At 54.3% G+C, this 19,134-nt stretch overlaps 1 protein-coding gene across 1 annotated transcript; it reads left to right on the plus strand.

Moving 5' to 3' along the window:
- Window positions 1-374: 374 nt before the first annotated feature.
- On the plus strand, window positions 375-18,325 carry IGFBP5 (insulin like growth factor binding protein 5). The gene is made up of 4 exons (XM_032190671.1): window positions 375-991; window positions 17,264-17,490; window positions 17,603-17,722; window positions 18,071-18,325. The coding sequence occupies exons 1-4, from the start codon at window positions 661-663 to the stop codon at window positions 18,200-18,202; spliced, it is 810 nt and encodes a 269-aa protein (XP_032046562.1). The 5' UTR covers window positions 375-660; the 3' UTR covers window positions 18,203-18,325.
- Window positions 18,326-19,134: the final 809 nt, after the last annotated feature.

Here is a 19,134-nt window from a genome sequence, read left to right on the forward strand (position 1 = left end):
TTTCTCCTGACTGCTTTGATGCAGTAAGAGCAGGACACTGGTTTGCAAGGAACTTTGCTCCCTTCCCAACCTGCCTCCTCCCAGCCCTTTGGGGAGAGTGTGCGTGTGCGTGTGAGTGAGTGCGTGAAGTCTCCGGCCCCCCCCCACCCCCCTTTTTTTGCTCCCCCCGCAACCTGTGGGCTGCAGCCCCCCGTGCAGCCCCCGCACGCTTCTCTCCCTTTCCCCCCCTCCCCTCCCTTTCCCTCCCCCCTCTCTTTTTTGCGCTGAGAATCCCCCCTTTTTCGAGGCGAGAAAAAAAAAAGAAAGAAAAAAAAAAAAAAAAGCCGGCAGGAGGAGAAAAAAAAAAAAAAAGCAAGAAAGACAAAAAGCCCCAAAGCAAACCTAGCCGCCCCCCCCCCCCCGCAGCCAAAAAAAAAAGCAAAGCGGGAGCCTCCCGCACCCCAATAACCCCCAGCCTGGGGCGCCGGCAAGCGGGGGCTGCGCTTTGCGCCCTTTTTCTTTTTTGAATCCGATTTTCTCCTTTCTCCCCGCACCCCCCCGAGCCCACAACACCCCCCTCCGAGCCCCCCGGAGGGGGCCAAGCGGGAAACGAGCTCCGCCCGCCCCCCCCTCACCCCCCCCGCCGCGCTCCCCATCCCGCAGCATCCTAACCCCGGCGCGATGCTGCTGCGGCTCCTGGTGCTGCTGGGCGCCTGCCCGGGGCTGTCGCGGTGCCTGGGCTCCTTCGTGCAGTGCGAGCCTTGCGACGGCAAAGCTCTGTCCCTCTGCCCTCCTCCTCCCTTGGGCTGTGAGCTGGTGAAGGAGCCGGGCTGCGGCTGCTGCCTCACCTGCGCCCTGCCCGCCGGGCAGCCCTGCGGCGTCTACACCGAGCGCTGCGCCCGGGGGCTCCGCTGCCTCCCCCGGCAGGGCGAGGAGAAGCCGCTGCACGCCCTGCTCCACGGCACCGCCGTCTGCCTGAGCGAGAAGAGCTACCGCGAGCAAGCCAAGGCCGGTGAGTGCCCCGCAGCCGGCTCCCTTTCCTCCTTTCCGTCTCTTTTTCCCTTTTTTTTTTTTTTTATCCCAATCCCGGAGTGCGTTTCCCTGCCTGCTTTTTTTTTTTTTTTTCCCACCCCGGCTCTCCGCTTGCTTTTCAGCTCCCCCCCACCCCTCCCCCGGCTCTTTTTATTTTTTTTTTTTATTTTTTTTTCCCTGCCCCCGCTCCCGCAGCTCGCCGCCTGCGTTTTGCAGCGGTCCAGGTGCCTCTTCCGCGCCCCCGCTTGCTTTTTTTCCGCCCCGCCGGCTGCTTTTCCATCCTTCGGCCCCGCTTTTCCGTCCCCGGCTGCTCTTCCGTTTCCCCTCCCCCTGTTGGCTTTTGCTGCCTTTCCGGCTGCTCTTCCATTCCCCTCCGCCACCGCCAGCTGCCCGTCCATCTCCCCAGCTGCTTTTTCCGTCTTTCCACCTGATTTCCACCCTCGCGCACACACCCACCCCGCCTGCCTTTCCGTCCCTTCCAGCTATTTCCCCCTTCCTTCCTCTCCCTGCCCCTCCACCCGCTGCTTTGCCAAGCCCCCATCTTTCCAGCTGCTTCTCCACCGCTTCCCCTGGCTGCTCTGCCATCCCCCTGTTGCTTTCCCACTTTTCCTGCTGCCCTTCCACCTGCCCGGCTGCTCTGCCATCCCCTCAGCTGCCCCCCACCGCTTCTCCACTCCTTCTTCCCATCCATGCCCCGCTTGAACCTCCTGTTGCATCATCTCGCATCCCCCCCATCCACCCCCTCTGGGTCGTCCCATCCCCAATGGAGAGGTTTTCTTCCCCCAAACTCCCAGAAACTCGCTCTTAGTCCCAGCTGCATCCCCGTCCTTCTCCAGTTGCACCCTTTACATCCCTCCCGCATCCCCATCCTCACCCTCTCCAGGACCCCCCTTTCTCTCCACTTCGCTCTGGGGCTCTGCACTCGAGATAAAAGGCTCCTTCTGGGCAGGGCACCTTCCCCATCCCCAAAACCCTCAGGTTTATCCCCCCCTGGGTTTATCGCTCAGCCTCCCGCCTTCTCGTGGCCGCGGCAACTCCTGGCTGCCTGCTGCTGGACCTCTTTGTTGGGCAACGGGTTTGAGCGCTGGGAGGTGAGGAGAGCAGGTGCACAAGGAGCAGGGAATCCGCGGGTGCAGAAGCGAGTGGCAGTGCCGCTAGCAGGCAGACAGAAGGCATAAAAACCAGCACGAGGGCTGGCGCGGCAGCAGCAGCGCAAAGCCAAGCTGCTGAACCGCTTGCACCTTGCACGTGACAAAAGCACGGCAGAAAGCGCTCCTTCGCTTGGGCGCCCGGTTAAACTCCTGGGTCCTGTGGCTGGGACAGGGACAGGGCCCCTCATGCTCCTCCAAAAGCTTCTGCCCTTCTGCCATGGCATGCAGGGGAGGAGGGGGGCAGGCGGGGGTCTGCGAGTCCAGGGGACCTAGGAAAGCACTTTGCAAAAAAGAAGAAAAAAAAACAGAATCAAGTCCCCCCCCCTCTTTTTTTTTCTTTTTTTTTTTTTTGTTCAGGAAAATGTCATTTTAGCTTGTTAGCAAGCTCCTGCTTATACCGGCGCAATGGGAATCCGTTTCTCCTTTCCAGCACCTAATAAATCCTGGTGCTTTTATTATTTTTCCCCTTTGCTGCTTGCAGGCAGCGGTGGTGCTGTTGCGCTCCATCCTGCAGGGCAAAACCAATTTCTGTGGGCACGTATATACATTGACGTGTGACTTTCCCCCCTCCAAAGGACCAAAACTCTCCGGCCTCTGCAAAAAGTGGCCAGAACCGGCAAAACAGAGCTGGGCCTTCTGCAAGGGAGCTTGCAGAGGGGGTGAGGGCCGGGTGGAGAGGTGCGTGGGGGGCAGAGGGGGGAGCCGGGAGCTGCTGCCCTGTGTGAGAGCCCAGGAAGCCGTGCACGAAGCTGCTGACGGCCGAGCTATGTGAAATATCCCCGAGCGCGTCATCCGCTGTGTTTATTTACCCTGCGCGTGTGCGTGTGTGTTCAGGAGGCAGGCGGTGCAGCCGGGAGGGGAAACCATGCAGGCAAAAGGCGGTGGCATCCGTGAGAGTGGGGCTGAGCCTTGCACCCCTACGCAGGGTGCCTGGTGTGAACCGAGGGCACCCCAAAAAGCTTTGTGTCTTGGCTGGCAGTTGAGTCTCCTTTCCTTCCGCCTGCCTCGCTCTGCCCAAGGAGCCTGGTCCTTTAGCAGGTGCTCTGTGTGCAAACTCTGGCTGGTCCCCTCATAACGTCGCTGCTTTGGGTTAGCTTGGGATGGGGAGCACCCTTTGAGCGAACAAGGAGAGGAATAGGGAAGAGGCTGCAGGTTTGTTGCAAAAGGGACCCCCGGCACCACCTGCAGCTGCCATTTGGACTCCCTGAGCGCCGCAGGGGGCTCCTTTCGGTGGGTTTGGTTTGCAGGTGGGAGATGAGCCCTGCTGGGGAAGGCTTCTGCAGGAAGCCGCAGCAGACCAGCAGGCTTCTCCCGAGCTTTGCACGATTGAAAAAAAAAAAAAAAAGAGAGAGAGAAAGAAAAAGAAATAAAAAATAAATCAGGAATTCCTGAGGATGGGAGAGGGAAAAAACGCTCTTGGCATTCAACTGGTAGTGTGTGAGAACAAAGTATATTTTCATAGGCGTGTTACTAAGCAACAGGGCAAGGAAAGAAATGAAGTTTGACTTGAACTTTCTGGCCTCTGCCAGTTTGGCCAGCAGCGCAGGGACTGTGTGCTGGGGAAGCTGGCCTGGCCCTCCGATCTATCAATGACCAAAATTGGCCCTGAGCTGCAAACCGCTGAGAAAGAATCAGCGAAATAAACTCTGGGACAGTGGCGAGGACTAGATCAAACTGCATTTCTATCTATTTCTGCACTTGCGCTGGCTGAGCTGAAAATCACAGATGCTTTCCTCCTTATAGCCGAGGTGGAAAGGCAGCAAGAATACTGCAGGAGCCCGGCGCTGGGAGGCCGGGCTTGGCTGTGCTGCAGACCAGATGTTTCGCGTGGGGACAGGATGCTCCTGGGCACCGTGCCTCAGTTTCCTCTTCTGTAAGCTGGGCACGGCAGCGCTGAGAAACGCTAGGGCTCCTGCGCAGGATGTGCTCCTGGCTGGCAAAGAGGTCGGAAATGAAAGCAAATATAGGATTAAAGGGCTTTGGTAAGGCTCGTTTTAAGTAGGCTGATGGGTAGGTAGTGACAGGATGGTCCCTGTAGTCCTTGCTGGCACAGCAGTCAGACACCGTCCTTTGCCGAAAGCCAAACACCGCTGCTGTAATTGACATTCCTGGTTAAAAAAAAAAAAAAAAAAAAAAAAATACATGAATGAGCTTCATTTATGGCACAAGCTTCAGGATTCTGGGTTTTCTCTGTTTTGTTTAAGTTTTGTTTGAAACACACCGCGTCTTTCCATTTTCGCCGCCCCGTGCTCCCGCCAGACTTCCTCCTGCTGACACAGCAAGGTCAGGCCGAGCGCCGGGGAGCGCGGGGCACAGATCGCAGCCCGCCGCCCTGAAACAGCTCGTGGAAAAACAAAGGTTGTCAAATATTTCCTTCTCCTCTCTCATTCCTTCTCTCTTTCTAGAAAGCGAGCGAGACTTGGCAAGTTTCCCCACGAAACCGTGCGCCAACGATAACCAGGAGGGGAAGGGAGGGGGGGGGGGTTGCGCAGAATTAGCGCTAAGAAAATCGTCTTTGCTGCGTCAGCTGGAAGCAGGCGGCGGAGGAGAGCTGTGGAGCCCAGGTTTCCTGCGGCTCCTGTTGGGTGCAGTCCTTCATCCCGCCCCAACACGTTCCCCCCACCCTGCTTCTCCTTCCAGTGCACTTCCCCTCCCCGCCCAGCGATGCAGGATGCGGGCACGGGGTTTTTGGGACACGCAGCAGCAGCTGTGGGCCTGGGGAAGGAGCCGTGCGGTGCTGAGCACCGGGTCCTTTGTGCAGAGCAGCAACGGAGCTGTCAAGGCAAAAGCTAGTATCAACAGGCCTGCAAAGCCTCCTATCCGAAACAGGAAAAACCCCATTTTTCTTTTGATCTGAAGTTTCAGCAACAATAACAATATATTAAAAAAAAAAAAAAGAGAGAGAAGGTGAAATCCATCAGGTGCCAGCAAGAAAGCTGGGTTTCTGCGGTGTGCGTGTACGGGGGAGGGAGGGATGGGGTGGTTCAAACAGGAAAGGAGGGGCCTTGGCTGGAAAGACTTTTCAGCAGCCTGGTTTCTAAGGAAGGAGCAAGAATATTAAGTAGTTGATCCAAATGAAATTCCTGCCTGGTGCCAGCAGAGTTCACCGGAGCAAAGACGTGGCTTTGTGCGTGCATGCGTGCGTGCGTGCGTGCGCGAGTGATGGAGCGGCTCCAAGCTCCCGCGCACGTCTGTCAGCCTGGACCCGCTCCCAGCGAGCCCGCCTGGAGCTGTACCACCGCCTGCAGCACTGGGGCTGGCCTTACATGGCAGCCTCCGCAGATACGAGGGATGCTGGAGGGAGGCCGCCTGCCTCCTCCCATCAGTGCTCCAGCACCAGCATCCTGTGCCCGGCACACGTTTGGCACACGCGTGTTGGTAGGGCAGGGAGGAGGAGGAGAGGCAGCGAGCGGCTGTGCCTGCGAGCACAGCACGGTGCTCTGCTTCCTCCTAACGTCGGCTGCGAGCTTTGCTCGCTGCACTCTGCAGCTTCGCCTGCTCCTCGGTTTGTGAGCGCCCATCCACGAGGCAAGGAGCAGCAGCAGGAGCGGATTTAGCAGTGGTGGCTCCCAGTGCTCCTCACCCAAACTGGGAAGCCTGAGAGCACTGGGAAGGGGCAGGACAAGCTGCTGAGAACTGCCGTAGCTCATTTCACCCGTGCTAACTCATAGGGCAGATAAAATGATCCACAGCATGGCAGATCCTGCCTGTGTTTTTTTTTTTTTTCCCAGCAAAGTAGTGCAAATTCAGGGGCAGACATAAATGAAAGTGGGATTTGGCTGGAGCACACCTGCCCCTCTACGTGGGCTGCTGAGCAGCAGGGTTGGTATGTGCCGGGAAGATATCCCTGTGAGCATACACACACATGTGCCCGTGTTCACACACCCACACATGCCTGCACAAACATTTAATGTGTGGAAACACACTTACAAAGCATTTTTGTCTCTGGGGGCAGAATGGTTTCCAGGCAGCACGCATAAATCGCTCTGGTTCTGCTTACGACTGGCACATGGGGTATTTGGCCATAAAGATCAGATATTGGTGTACAGAGAGCAGCCTACCCGTTCCTCCCACCGAGGGCTGAGAGATGAGATGCTGCAGGTGAGCATATCAAACAACGGGAGGTAAGGGAGGAGATAGAGGCCAGATAGTCCCCCCAGCCAGCTGCGTGGATATGAGCTCACACACCGTGTTTGTTCTGCAAGCTTCCCTTTGCCAAGGCAGCAGCACGTGGCCTTTGGGGAAGTGGGAAACAGGACCTGAGCTGAGAAAAGGTGGCATTTTGGTGATGTGGCGAGCTGAAGACAGCAGAAATAACCTGAGAAGGAGGAAGCAGCAGGCCCTGAAGACATGGTGCATGGAGAGGTCAGAGATGATCCAGAGGGTTTGGCCTGGGTGAACTCCTTGGCAGCCTTCATAATAACCACCTAGTCATTTGTAAGGAGTTTTGTTTTTTGTTTTTTAACAGGTGAAAAGGATTGGTATCGTGCATTTATCCTCAGTATAAGTGTAGCAAAAAGCATGAGGATGCTCTGCTGCAAGGAGGGGAGGGCAGGTAACCTGGCAGGTTGGAGAAAGCCTCCCAGCTGGGTGTCCCCAGGGCTGCTGCAGGTTGCAGAGCAGGGTGGCAGCTGTGGCATGCTCCCAGGCCCTAGGATGCCACTGGAGAAGGCCAGGCATGGGTTGTGCTCCGTGTGTCAGCCCGTCTGGGAAGGGTCGTGTCGCATCTGGTGATGAAGGAGTGAAATCCCCTGTCCTCTCCCCTCCACTCCCCCACCAGACGCTCTCTTTCTATTCCTTCAGCTGTGTAGCCAAGGCAACTCTCAGCAAGATGTTGTTTTTGAAGTGGCTCTTTGATGCTAGTGATCTAAGGGGACCCCTTAGTGTTTATGTCAATCCACCGGTTCGCAGTTAATCCCAGCAGGAGCCAGCGTAATGTGTTTGCAGAAATTTGGGACTCTCTGTGGTTTGATGTGGGCAAATTTGCTCTCAAGGAAGCCATTTCTCAGCATGTTCTGGTGGATCTGTTGTCTGCCTATGATGTTTCCAGGATAAGTGTGTGAACTGCCCATCAGTCCATGTCACAGAGCAGCCAGCTTCTGGCTGGGACACCAGGACACCACACCTGCCTCATGCTACAGCCTGAAGGAAGGTCCAAGCCTCCCTCGGCTGCACATCATTCCCTATTAACCAGGCAGGGCCTGATCCTGAAAGGTGCTGAGTGCCTTTTCTCCAGGGATTGAGACCCAGAGCACCATAGGCCTTCAGGCACCTAATCCCTTCCTTGGGGGCCAGCTAATTCAGTCCTCGAAGGACTGTGAGGCGGAAAGCCCAGAGATGCTGTTGGCTTCAGTAGGATTGGAAAGCACTTAGCAGCTGCCTGCCTTGAGGGCTGTTATTGCAGAGTTTGGTTTGTTTGCTTGTTGGATGGACACAGCTGGTTCACTGATGGAGATAATTGTTATGTTGATGGAGATTGCTGGTCTGGTTGCTATTTAAGGGCAAGAAGGTAATCCTGTCAGATACTTAAGGAAATGATCCCCCAGCTAAACAAGAGAGGGAATGTATCTTAAAGGTAACTTTAGGGGCAAAGTTGACTAATAGTCATATTTCTGTTTTGCAGAAAACCAATAGAAATATTTTCTTGTTCCAAATTCAGATGGGATTTGTCCTCTGAAAACAATTAAATCAACAGACCCTTTCATTATTCATGCTTAAGAAATCAGATGTTATGCATTGGACTAATGATGAAAATCTAGTAATTAAGACAGTGAACAACCATGGGACCTGGCTTTCACTTTTTAATTTAAAAGTGATGCAGGAAAAGAGGGAAGAAGTTTTACTAGAAAGTCTCATTACGGTGTACCAGTCATTAAAGACATATCTTTGGCTGTGTCAGTCACTTTCATTTGTGGCTCCTGCTTTCCTGAAGAAATGGCAGAAATGGGTGAAACTTTACTGCATCATTTCATAAGCATTTCAGTATTCAGTTATTTTGTTTTGTAGCAACAGGGACAGCTTGAGGTTGTGGAAAAAAACAGTGAAATGCAACAGGGAATTAATTCTGGAAAGGCTCGGGACCTGTTGCAAAGAGCAATCCATTGTTTTTCTTGGAGTTTCAGACCCCAAAATGGAGGTCTGTACATTTCGCTGCATAAAGGGACTGTTGATACTTTTTACCATTTAAAAGCATCTTTACATCCGGCCTGGACCAAAGGGAATCAGGCGGTGTATGCCCCAGTGCAGTGTAGGGGGGGGAAATGGCTAGGAGAGACTAGAGCCAGTGTTTCAGATCAGGCTTGGGCAAGTTTCTGCTTAGCAATATTGTCAGAGTGTGAACATCAAACTTCTGGTACTTTTATGTGGTACTGCTTAAGTGGACTGAGGGATTAAGGAATGGCTGGGCCTACTCAGGCCTACTCTACTTTCTGACAGAAGGAGCCACTGAGAAAGCAGAAGGGAGGCCTGAGGGCAGAGGTGGAAATCTCATCACTTCGAGCTTGTAAAAGTTAGGCTGGACAGTGCATGTGACGATGTGTCATCTGGTGCTGACACAGAGATGAGCAATGGATGATCTCACAGATCTTTTCCATCTGGTTTAAGGCAGAGCTGTGAAAGTCAGGCCGAAGGCCTAGAAATTAATCCAGGCTAGGCTGGAGGTTTGCAGTCACAGCTGTATGTGTGAAATATTTGTGGTGTTTGGGCAGTTCTCGTTCAGCACCTGACACAGGTGCATCTCCAGACTCCACCTGATGTGCTTTCATCTCTTTCTAGAGAGAAGCAGGTTTGGCTTTCGTGGATCTTTCAGATATTGGTTGCTGTTGGGTCTGACAGAGCCCATCATTACCATAAGCGGGGATGGATCCTGTGATGGAGACCTCTGTTCTCCAGTGCAACCAGCCTCTCCCAGGCTCAGTTCCCAGTTGTTAAGAGCTCTGCTCAGTATGAAACAATCAAATTCAAAACCCTGAGAAGAGGTGGCCTGAAAAAAAGGCTCACTGTGTCCTTAGGAAGTAAGGAGGTGTGATGGGTTGGAAGAAAACCCTAATAGCAGATGCTTTTTCAGGTCATCTCTTCTCAGCTGGTAGCCAGATGAGCAGTTCAGACCCTTTTGTTTTCATTCAGAAGACGTGAAAGCATGTTTGTTTTCCATGAGGGGCTTCCTTTCTTTTTGCCACAGCTAAATCTCACAGAGAAACTGTCAGTAAATGATTCAATAATGTTTGTCAGGAGCTACTCCAGATTTTCCTCACTTGTATCATCAGTTAGACAGAGACAGGCAATCTTCTTCCCTGGGTTTCCTTCTTTGTTCTTTTCTGCTCTTAGTTGGCGGCATGGAAGCTTTTTTGATGCCTTTATTAGAACCAATGGAATCTGCCACTAGGGTGGATTTGTTGGAAAACACGCAAGACTAAGAAAGACTGAATGATTTCATCCTTTCCAGGAAGGAAAAATATGTCTTGGTCACTATGATATTGAAAGTTGATTTATTTACATTTCTCTGAGTTGTTCTTCAGTTCAGCTCTCAGCTTCTTCTGCAGCTTCAGCATATGGAATGGGGAACATCTGTAGTCTCCAGATGATGTGAAGGAAATATGTTTTATCTTCCTATCATCAGTGCATCAGCTACAGAAGCTTCTTGATGTAAATCTAATCCTGAAATACTTCCTTCCTCTCCACTTGCCAGTTCAGTTCCCTGGAAAATAACTTTGTTCAGGAAATGTCAGGGTGATCCAAGCAGCTATCTAGAAGCAGAGTGCCTGCAATTTTGCAAGATGGGGCACATCATCATCATTTCATTGAGACGGATGGATATTCGTTCATTTTTAATACAAGGGAGAGACTCAAAAGTTTCCTAACCCTTTTACTGGTTAGGTATCTTGGGTTCCACCTCACCAGAAATGGTTGTTGCTGGGAACCCCAAGCCTCTGGTCACACTGCCTGGATTCTCACCCTGGCTTTGTGTGCCCTGTATACACATTGCAAACTCTCAAGCCTGTGTTGAGAACTAACCTCGTACAGATTTGGGAGCTATCTGGAGAGAAACAACCAAGTCAAAGACACCACCTCTTTGTCAGCCCCAGTCCTTGCTTGTACATCCCAAGTCACAAACAGCCGAACTCACCAGTAGATGCCAAAGCCTGGCTCCTCCAGCACAGCATGGACGCTTGGAGCCTGATGAACTAACAGCTGGCAGCAATTAGGGAAGGAGATTTTGTCGTGGTGCTACCCATATCTAAACCTGATTTTCTCTTTGTTCTGGAGAGTTGCTCCGAGGTAGTTTTATTTTGCGGCTGCAGTAAGGAACGCCAGCTTAGGAAAGTATCATTTGGCACACAGCTATGCTTCCAGCTCCCATAACTTTACCTCTCCCACCTCCACAGCATTTGCTGGCAGTGCGGAGAAGTGGTGCTGACCCAGAGATTCATTCCTACAGATAGGCCATGTGCTTCCGCAGCAGACCTAAACATGAGTTGGTTCCCTTGAGAGCTCCTTCCCACATGCTGAGCTGCATTTCTCCCCCATCCAGCTTTGTGTGAAGACGCAAGGTCATCAGGACAATGATCTCCCTTTCTTATGCATCGTATGTGAACCTGGGGGCAGCCCAAGCACCTGATATTCACGCTCTGCAGGTGAGCCCTGGCTGATGCAGCAGAATCTGCATCCACAGGTTTCTGCTGAGGAGACATTAATCTCCTGAGAAAGAGCTGGTCTTCCAGACTACTTCAGCAAAGTCCAAGCTCTAACTTAAGAGACGAAGGCCTCAGCACAGAACATCCTTTTGCCATCTGTCTTCACTCTCCATGGTTCTTTGGGTGTTCCTGAGCAGCTCCTAAGCACCCTGCTAGGTTTCAGCTTGATAAAATGGTGATAAGTCTTAGCCTAGGGTTGAGCACTTCTAGCTCTTTGGCTGCTTTTCCATCTCTTCCCTGAGCTTGGTCCCATCAGTCCATGGCCTTCTCTTCAAAATTGTCTCTGTGGGACAAGAGAGTGAGGTTGCAGAAACATTGACCCTGCTGTCATAGGGATTTAAGGTACTGGGGTATCCCAGAAGTCTTTTTCCAAAAGCTCCTGTGGCTTTTGGGCTGCGGTCTGTGGATTGTTTGGACTCTTTTCTTTATCCTGAGTAGGGGACTGGGCATGGTGGGGCAGAATGAATTTTTTTTTGTGGGCACTTCACAGTGCTTTAGCTCTTAAAGACTTCTTGCAGCAGCCTGCAAATCGCAAAGGTAATTTGCTTATTGTGACAACTGTTGGGCAAATTCCCAGTGAAGGAAACAGGGTCTGGGTTTTCTTACCAGTGCACCTGTGTATGTAGGACAGTTTGGCACAGCTTCCCATGAGAGCTACCCCACAGGCTGCAGGGAGACCAGTCCAGAAGAGGTGGTGGGATTTACATTTCTTAGCTTCAGCCTATGTGAAACCATAGGAGTCACAAGAAAAGAGACTGGGGTCTCCAGAGATAAGTCCTTCCACCCTGAAATCAGTATCTAAGCCAAATGACAGGGCTGGCTGCCGTTTGGAGGGTGCAGCATCTCCACAATGACCTAGACATGGAGTTTAGCCACCCCAAATCCTCCGCGTTCGGTCCATCGTCAATGCCTGTTGCGCATGTTGGGGATTTGGGGGAGGCGAGGTGGCCATCAGCAGAGGTTGTCCCTTCCAAGCAGGGCTGCTGCTTTCCAGCCCATCTCAGTGTGTGGTGCCTCCTCCCAGTCTCTCATCGCCTGCGAGCATCGCCAGCGCACGCGCTGCCGCGCCGGCCCACCGCTGAATCCCCACCAAAGCACAAAAGTTCGTCGAAAGTCCAAGGCGCCTTGCAGCTGGCTCTCCCGTAGCCAACGCCCCGGGGCTAGCAGAGGGACCGGCTGCAGCCTGAGTCCCTGGCCTTGGCTGCTGCTCCTCCTGAGGCTGGCCGGCCGCCGCGGATGCCTGACATCAGCGCCTGACTTCACCGGGGCGGTGGTCCGCGGCACTGACCCCAGTCCCGGGCATCACGCCGCAGCCGGCTCTGTGCCCACTCCAGCAGGGCTGGGGGGGGTCATTTGCTGTCACGCTGGGGGTTTGTGCCTGCCCTGGGAATGGAAGCGAGCTTTTCTTTGTTAGGGCAGTGAACGGGCTGATCCCCGCAGCCCCTGGGGAGCTCAGGAATGCTTTTGCTCAGTCGTGCTCTCCAGCTGCCAAAGGGCGCGAGCTGAGCTGACCCTCCCGGTCCCTGCCTGCCTGGCAGGAGTGCAAACACTCTCCCCGTGTGCTGACCAGCAGGGAGGGAGTTTTACTTTCCCGACATGGTCACAGGTGCAAGTGCAGGCTGGGGAGGAACTTGCCTGCCTGTTCCAGGAGGTTTTGGTGCGGGTCAGGCATGTTCCGTCCTCTGGAGTAGGAACAAGAGGGGGAAATGCACCAAGATTTATTTATTTTTTTCCTAGGCAGAGACCTAAGCCCAGACTTGCTGAAGAAAAATAGGTACATCCCTAACATGACCTGCAAGTGCTAAAGCTGTTTTCAGGGGCAGCACTGATGTTCCTCCTCTCCCAGCCACGGGCAGCTGCTTCATGCTGCCCAGCAAGAACCAGCAGCAAAAAAGGATGGGGAGGGAAAAGAAAGGCGCTCTGGCAGGTGCAGGGCAGGAGAAGGCAGACACTGACTTCAGCAATCACTGCGTGTGCGTGCAAAGTCCAGCAGGAAGATGTAAGGCACCAACGTGGGGCTTCATCAGGTTGTGGAGGTGCAATAGGGAGGAGGCTGCAGCTGTCTGTGCCAGGGAGATGTTATGGGTGAAGCCAGCAGGGAGTGTCTGGATCTGGTCCTGATTAGTGCTTTGTGGTTCCTATCAATGGGAACTGCAGAAAAAGCCCTCCCTCTGTCCCCCAGCCTTTCCCCATGCATTTTCCCTTTTCTAGCTCCAGCATTGCCTGTGTAGATGCCCGATCCCAGAGTGCTGTCCAGAAAGAAAGGCCAGGGTGTCAAAGATCACCCAGCCAAATTCAGAAAACGCTACGTTGTTGTATGCAGTGATGGGACAGAAACCAGGATGCTCAAAAGACAGCTGCCACTAGGGACCAAAATCCCAGGAGGAAAGCAGGGTGTGGGGCCATGCATGATGAAGTCCTCCCCTTCGTGGCAACACTGGGTGGTGGCACTCCGTCCTGGGGGTAAATCCTCTGCGGTGTAAGAAGCCCTGGGTAATGCAAGCCTTAATTATTCCCATCCCACAATGAGCCCCTCAGAGGGCCCGGTCTGGAGGCAGAAGGACTGAGCGACTTCCCAAGTGACATTTGCTGTCATCCCCTTGCTAGAGGTTTAACTCAGGTCCCCGTTATGTCTTTCTCTAACACCTTCCTGCTCAAGCGGTGTATTATGTTAGCGCTCGTGCTGTAAATAATAATAATCGTGATAATCATCAAGCAGGCTGTTGAGCAAGATCAGAGGCAGTGGTTGTGCTTGTTCTCCTGAGGTGCACATGGCTTTTTTTTTTTTTTTTTTTTTTTTTTTTTTTCCCCCCGGTTTTTGAACAGGACGGCAAGTCCTGCAGCAGCGGGCTGTGGATGTAACGAGCACGGATCATTAGCAGCAGCAAATAGGTACTTTCCCTCCCTTCCTGCCAGAAAGCGATGGAAACTTGTTGCGAAAATTCGAGCCTCCCAGTCATTTTGGAAAACGCTTCCCGCAACGCGAGCGAGCGGGGAGGAGGCGGCGTTCCCACACACCCACGTGCACACGCGATCACCCTGTGCGGTGCCCAAAAGCCTCCGGAGGACGAAAGCACGTGGGCTGGCTTTGGGGCCAGGTGCAGGGAGGTGCACAGGCTGTTCTGCACCGTGCCTGTCGAGGACAGCGGGCGAGCTTTGTGGTTTCCCTGTCACGGGTGTTTTGCTTTCTACTGGCAGGGTGGAAATGGCTCCTGGAGGGAAGGAGCTGCTCAGGAGCTCATCCCAGCCAGCTCCAGCATTAAGCCCTAATCCACTGGGGCAGGGGACAGCCCGCACCCAGCTCAGGGTATTTTCTGCCTCCCAGGGCTGATGGGAGCCTGCAGAAATTAGGACAGCAGCTGGTGTTGGGGACCTGCAAGCTGGTCTCCAGGAGCTCTCCAGTCTTTCCCTGGGTCCCCCACGGACACCACGGTGCCAGGACCAGCAACAAAGTCATGGGGTGGCTCTGAATTAAATTCAATCTCCTGCCTTGGCCATAGGGTCTCCAGCCCCTTGAGATTCCTACAACCCGAGTGCCACCTCCCGGCTAGCCAGCGTCCTCAGCGTGGCCACCAATGTCACTCTTCGATGTGGCCATGGGGTCTGGGACATCTGCGGAGAAGCTGACATCTCCCCGGTGGTGGGGAGAAGGGATGGCGACGCGAGGCTCACCCACCTCCTGCTGCCCTGTGCCCGGGACTGGGATTGGGAGATTTCGGCTGCTCTGCCTCCGCAAACGGCCGCCTGCCTGAAACCCAAGCACCAGGTTGGCGAGGCGGATGGGAGTTGGCTCCGGCTGTAGGCGGGAATGGGCTGTGCATCGGGCCAGATCCTGACAGCGAGGGAGGAGATGCTCCAGCCTCCTTCCTGAGTCTCAGACAGGCACAATTAGGGCTCATTCGGGGAAATTGGGCGTTCCTCCCGCCAGTGTCTCCTTGGGAGCAGACACGCAGCGGTGCCAGTGCTGCCTGCCACAAGCCAGCCGGGGGTGGCAGATGGAGGCTGAGGGATGGGCGTGGGGGCTTTGGAGATGCTGACACGGTCCCGTTTGGTGTGGGTGAGATGGCTGGGGGAGAAGGTGAGGATTTGGGGCAGCTGGTGCTGCTGCTGTGGCTCTGCCTGGCCCCTTGCCTTGGTACCACGATGGTCTCTCACCACCTGCCCAGAGCTCGTCAGTCGTTTGTATGTCGGAGCCCTCTGCCCTTCCCTTTGTCTAAATTAGCTCGTTAGAGTCAAATTGGGGAACAGGTGCATGAGCTTTGGCCTCCTTGCTGTAGGAAATCAGGCTAAAAATCACCAGAGGGTGGAGGAAAGGGATCCACGGAGTTCTCACCAGAAGATAAAGACCTAAACCAGAGCCTGTGGCTGGCTGGGCATCGCAATACAACAGCCAGGACAAGGTTGTGTAGCCCCAACCCTTCCTCCTCCTGCACCAGCCGGCCCCTTGGCTCACCCCGAGGTGTCCCACCGCAGCCAGCCCTCCGTGCATCGCTGCTGAGCATGCCAGGGAGGGCGAAAGCAGCTCCTCCAAGCGCTCCTTCAGCTCTGCAGGAAGAGCTGGACCCGGGCAGGAGCTGGGCAGCTTTCAGCACGCACCATTCCCCGGCTCCCTCGTGCTCCTGTGCTTCCCACCTGCCCTTGCCGAAAGGGCTCCACGTTAGTCCCTGGCTCGCAGCCCGCCCCGGCTTGCTGGCAGGAAGCAGAGGAACAAGGTGTTTGCACAGGCTCGAGTTGCTGCCCATATGAGCGGACTGAGCCTGCTGCAAACACCCCCTGCACCACGAGCCCAGGAGACTGGACGCGCTGTGCTGTTTTTCTGAATCCTCGCTGCCGTGGCCCCTTGGTTTGTTGATTTTTTTTTTTTTTTAGGGCTGCCCAGGGAGCTGCGCCCCTCTCAGGTGGTGTTTCATAGGTGATGAGCTGCATGATGTTGTGTAAGGGCATGCTGTGAATCCTCCCCTCCCGTAGCTACTCGGGGGCAGCCCAGGGAGATGCCCCAGCACTCGGTGCCAGAGGGGGCTCAAAGGACAGAGGTGGCAGCAGTGTCGGGGCCGTGGAAGGACTCGTTCACTGCAGTTGTCTCTGGTCTGCTTTCAGACCTTGGAGTGCAGCAGCATCTTGTGGCAAAGCAGGAACTTCTGCACCCCCTACGTTCCCGATGTAATCAATCTCTTCCCTATCCCGTGTCCATCGTCGTCTTATAATAGAGGAGTGACTGTGAATCCAGCAGCAAGGCGAAAATACAGGCACATGAGTGTCACAGGGCAAAATGGCAAGAGGATCCCGTCCTGGAGAGACGTGCAAATCCCAGGGAGGATGGATGGAGCCATTTATGTGGCTTCTGGGTGCAGAGTCTGGGATGCTGATCCAGCTCTGCTCTCATGGAAGAAGAAAAAAAAAAAAAAAAAAGAAAAAGGGGGTCAGGGGGGTGGAGAGAGGAGAGTTTAAATCAATAATTGTCCACGGAAAACTTAGCAGCTTTTGAAAGTGGGGACCTAGTGACCAGCCTGTCCCCTGTGCTACTTCTAGGGCCACCCACTGCGTGTGCCAGGCTGGTGCTGCCATCAACCCCAAGTGGGTGTCCCCTGCTGGGTGTCTGGGTGTCCCCTTGTGCACCACTCTGTAACCTGGTGGGGCAAAGCCGTCTGCAGGGACGCTCCTGTCTGCCTTGTTTCAGCCCCCTGGTATTTGTCCTGCTGCTCTGGTGGCTTCTCCCGTGCCTGCCCTGGCAGCATCAGCACCGGTCCCCCGGGAAGCAGGGGCTGGGAGACCAGCAACCTCAGGAGCTAAACCGTATTCAAATTTAGTCCAGAAATAGCCCTTTTTCACTCCGGTGGCTGCACTAAAAGGTCACAAGTCAGCTAAGTTTAGCCTGTCACCAGCTCTCCTATATATAACCGTGCAGGGCTCCTGACTGCATCCTGCCTGGGCAGGTCACGCTGGGGCGATGCGAGGCGGTGCACGGGGCCACGGGCAGAGCCTAAATGTGCTCCTCGGTGCCACTGGTGGCAGCTATGGCCGGGCAGCACTGCTGTGAGGCGTTGCCACAGGCTTTGCCAGGGGATCAGGGCATGCGGTGGCTTTGCTGTGTGACAGTCCCGGGCCTTGGCGTCGTCTCGTCTTTGAGCGTACCTGGCTTGTGCTCTTGCATCTGCAAGGCGGGGTGGGATGGGAGTTGGTGGCTGTGTGAGGGTTGGTTTGTAGCTCTGCTAAAGCCTCTTCTTCCTGCTGGCCCCTTGAGGGTTACACCAGGAGCGAGACCTGGGGCTTTCCCAGAAGGGACCCGGAGGACAGATGCGTTTCCATGGGCCTTCTTCGGTCCTGGTGCAAAGATGTCCTCTGGGGTCAAACCAGCAATCCCCAGTCAGCCGCTGGAGACCTGATGGTCTGCTGTCCTTTCCCCTCCAGAACGGGAGTCCCGTGAACACGAGGAGCCGACCACGTCGGAGATGACAGAGGAGACCTACCCGCCCAAGGCCTACCGGCCCAAGCACGGCCGCCTCTCCGAGCTCAAAGCCGAGGCCCTGAAGAAGGACCGCAGGAAGAAGCTGACCCTGGCCAAATTTGTGGGCATGGCGGAGAACACGGCACATCCCCGCGTCGTCATCCCCGAGCTCCGGCAAGAGTTTGAGCTGGTGGGTGCCGTCCCTTTTTCTGCGGGAGGGCTTGGTGGCCGTGAGAATAGGGACCTGGGGACATTCACTGCAAGGTGCTCCCCACCTGACAAACCCCATTTTCCCCTCGCAGGGCCCTTGCCGCAGGCACATGGAGGCCTCCCTGCAGGAGCTGAAGAGCAGCCAGCGGATGGTGCCCCGCGCCGTCCACCTCCCCAACTGCGACCGAAAGGGCTTCTACAAGAGGAAGCAGGTGAGAGCCCTGTGAAGGCAGGGATGCCTCTCACCCTGGAGGTTTTGCTCAGCTGCCGTCCCGGCTGGAACAGATGGAGGATTTTCCTCCATCAGGATGGTGGGGAAGTTGCTGGGAGCCTCTCCAGGCACGGTTGGTGCTCAGTGGTCTTGTTGGAGGCTCTGAGCGTGGTCCAGCCTGAGATGAGCATCCTGAAGCAGCTGGGAGGGGAGAAGGAAAAGGAGAGCTCGGGGCTGGGGATGGAGGTGCTGGGGTAAAAGTGGCCAAGCTCAGGGCTGAGCCAGCACGAGGGAGGCAGCGGGGGCTGGTGACAAGCTCCTGATCTTTGCCCTTCGGTGTCTTCCCCAGTGCAAGCCCTCCCGAGGCCGAAAGCGTGGGCTGTGTTGGTGCGTGGACAAATACGGCATGAAGCTGCCGGGGACTGACTACCTGAGCGGAGACCTGCAGTGTCACGCGTTTGACAGCAGCAACGTGGAGTGAAGTCGCATCCCCTCCCTCCGCCCCATCACCACCCACCCAGGCTCCCTCCCACCCTCCCCTCCACACCTCCCCGCACCCCGGGACTCCGATTCCTTTCATCTCATGTAAGAAGAAAAAAAAAAAGAGAGGAAAAGAAAAAAGAAGAAAGAAAGGCACCGAAAACAAAAAAAAATATAAATAAGGGATAAGGAAAAGGAGAGTGAAAAGAAAAAAGAGAAGTTAAGAAAGGACAAGGAAAAAGAAAAGCAGAAAAAAAAAAAGAAGAAAAAGAGGAGAAAAGAAAAGAAAAGAAAAGAGGAGAAAAGAAAAGAAAAGAAAAGAAAAGAAAAGAAAAGAAAAGAAAAGAAAAGAAAAGAAAAGAAAAGAAGGAAAAGGAAAAGAAAACAAAAATGGAAAAGAAAGAAAAGGAAAAGAAAACGAAAATGGAAAAGAAAAGAAAGAAGACAAGAAAGAAGGAAAGAGAAAACCAAACCCTGAAGAAACTGAGGACTCGGAATCTACAGCAGCGTTTTGACAGCAAGGACTCAGCAAGGAAAGGACAGAGCCAGAGACAAGCCAGCTTCGGCCGCTCCGCCATCCCGCACCTCTCCCTGCACCACCCGCGCCCCCCTGCTGCCGAGCAGAGCCCACGCCAATGTAGGAAGCTCTCCGAGTTGGTGATTTTCTAATTGGGGTTGTGGGCGGGGTGAATTTTTCTGTTTTTTTTTTTGTTTTTTTTTTTTTTTGTTTTTTTTTTTTTTTTAATTCTTTCTGGATTAGCTAGTCATTTTCTAAAGGGTCTGGAGAGAAAAACCTTGCGGCCACCAGCGTCTCCACTCCTTGCTCCGTTCTTCTGGAGTTTCCTCCCTGCATCGCCGGGATGCACTCGAGTCAATCTGATCTCCGTCCCAAACGACCGCCCCGATCCAGGCAGATCTGAACCATGCTGGGAG

Source organism: Aythya fuligula, chromosome 6 (genome assembly GCF_009819795.1).
Source record: "Aythya fuligula isolate bAytFul2 chromosome 6, bAytFul2.pri, whole genome shotgun sequence".
Lineage (NCBI taxonomy): Eukaryota > Metazoa > Chordata > Aves > Anseriformes > Anatidae > Aythya > Aythya fuligula.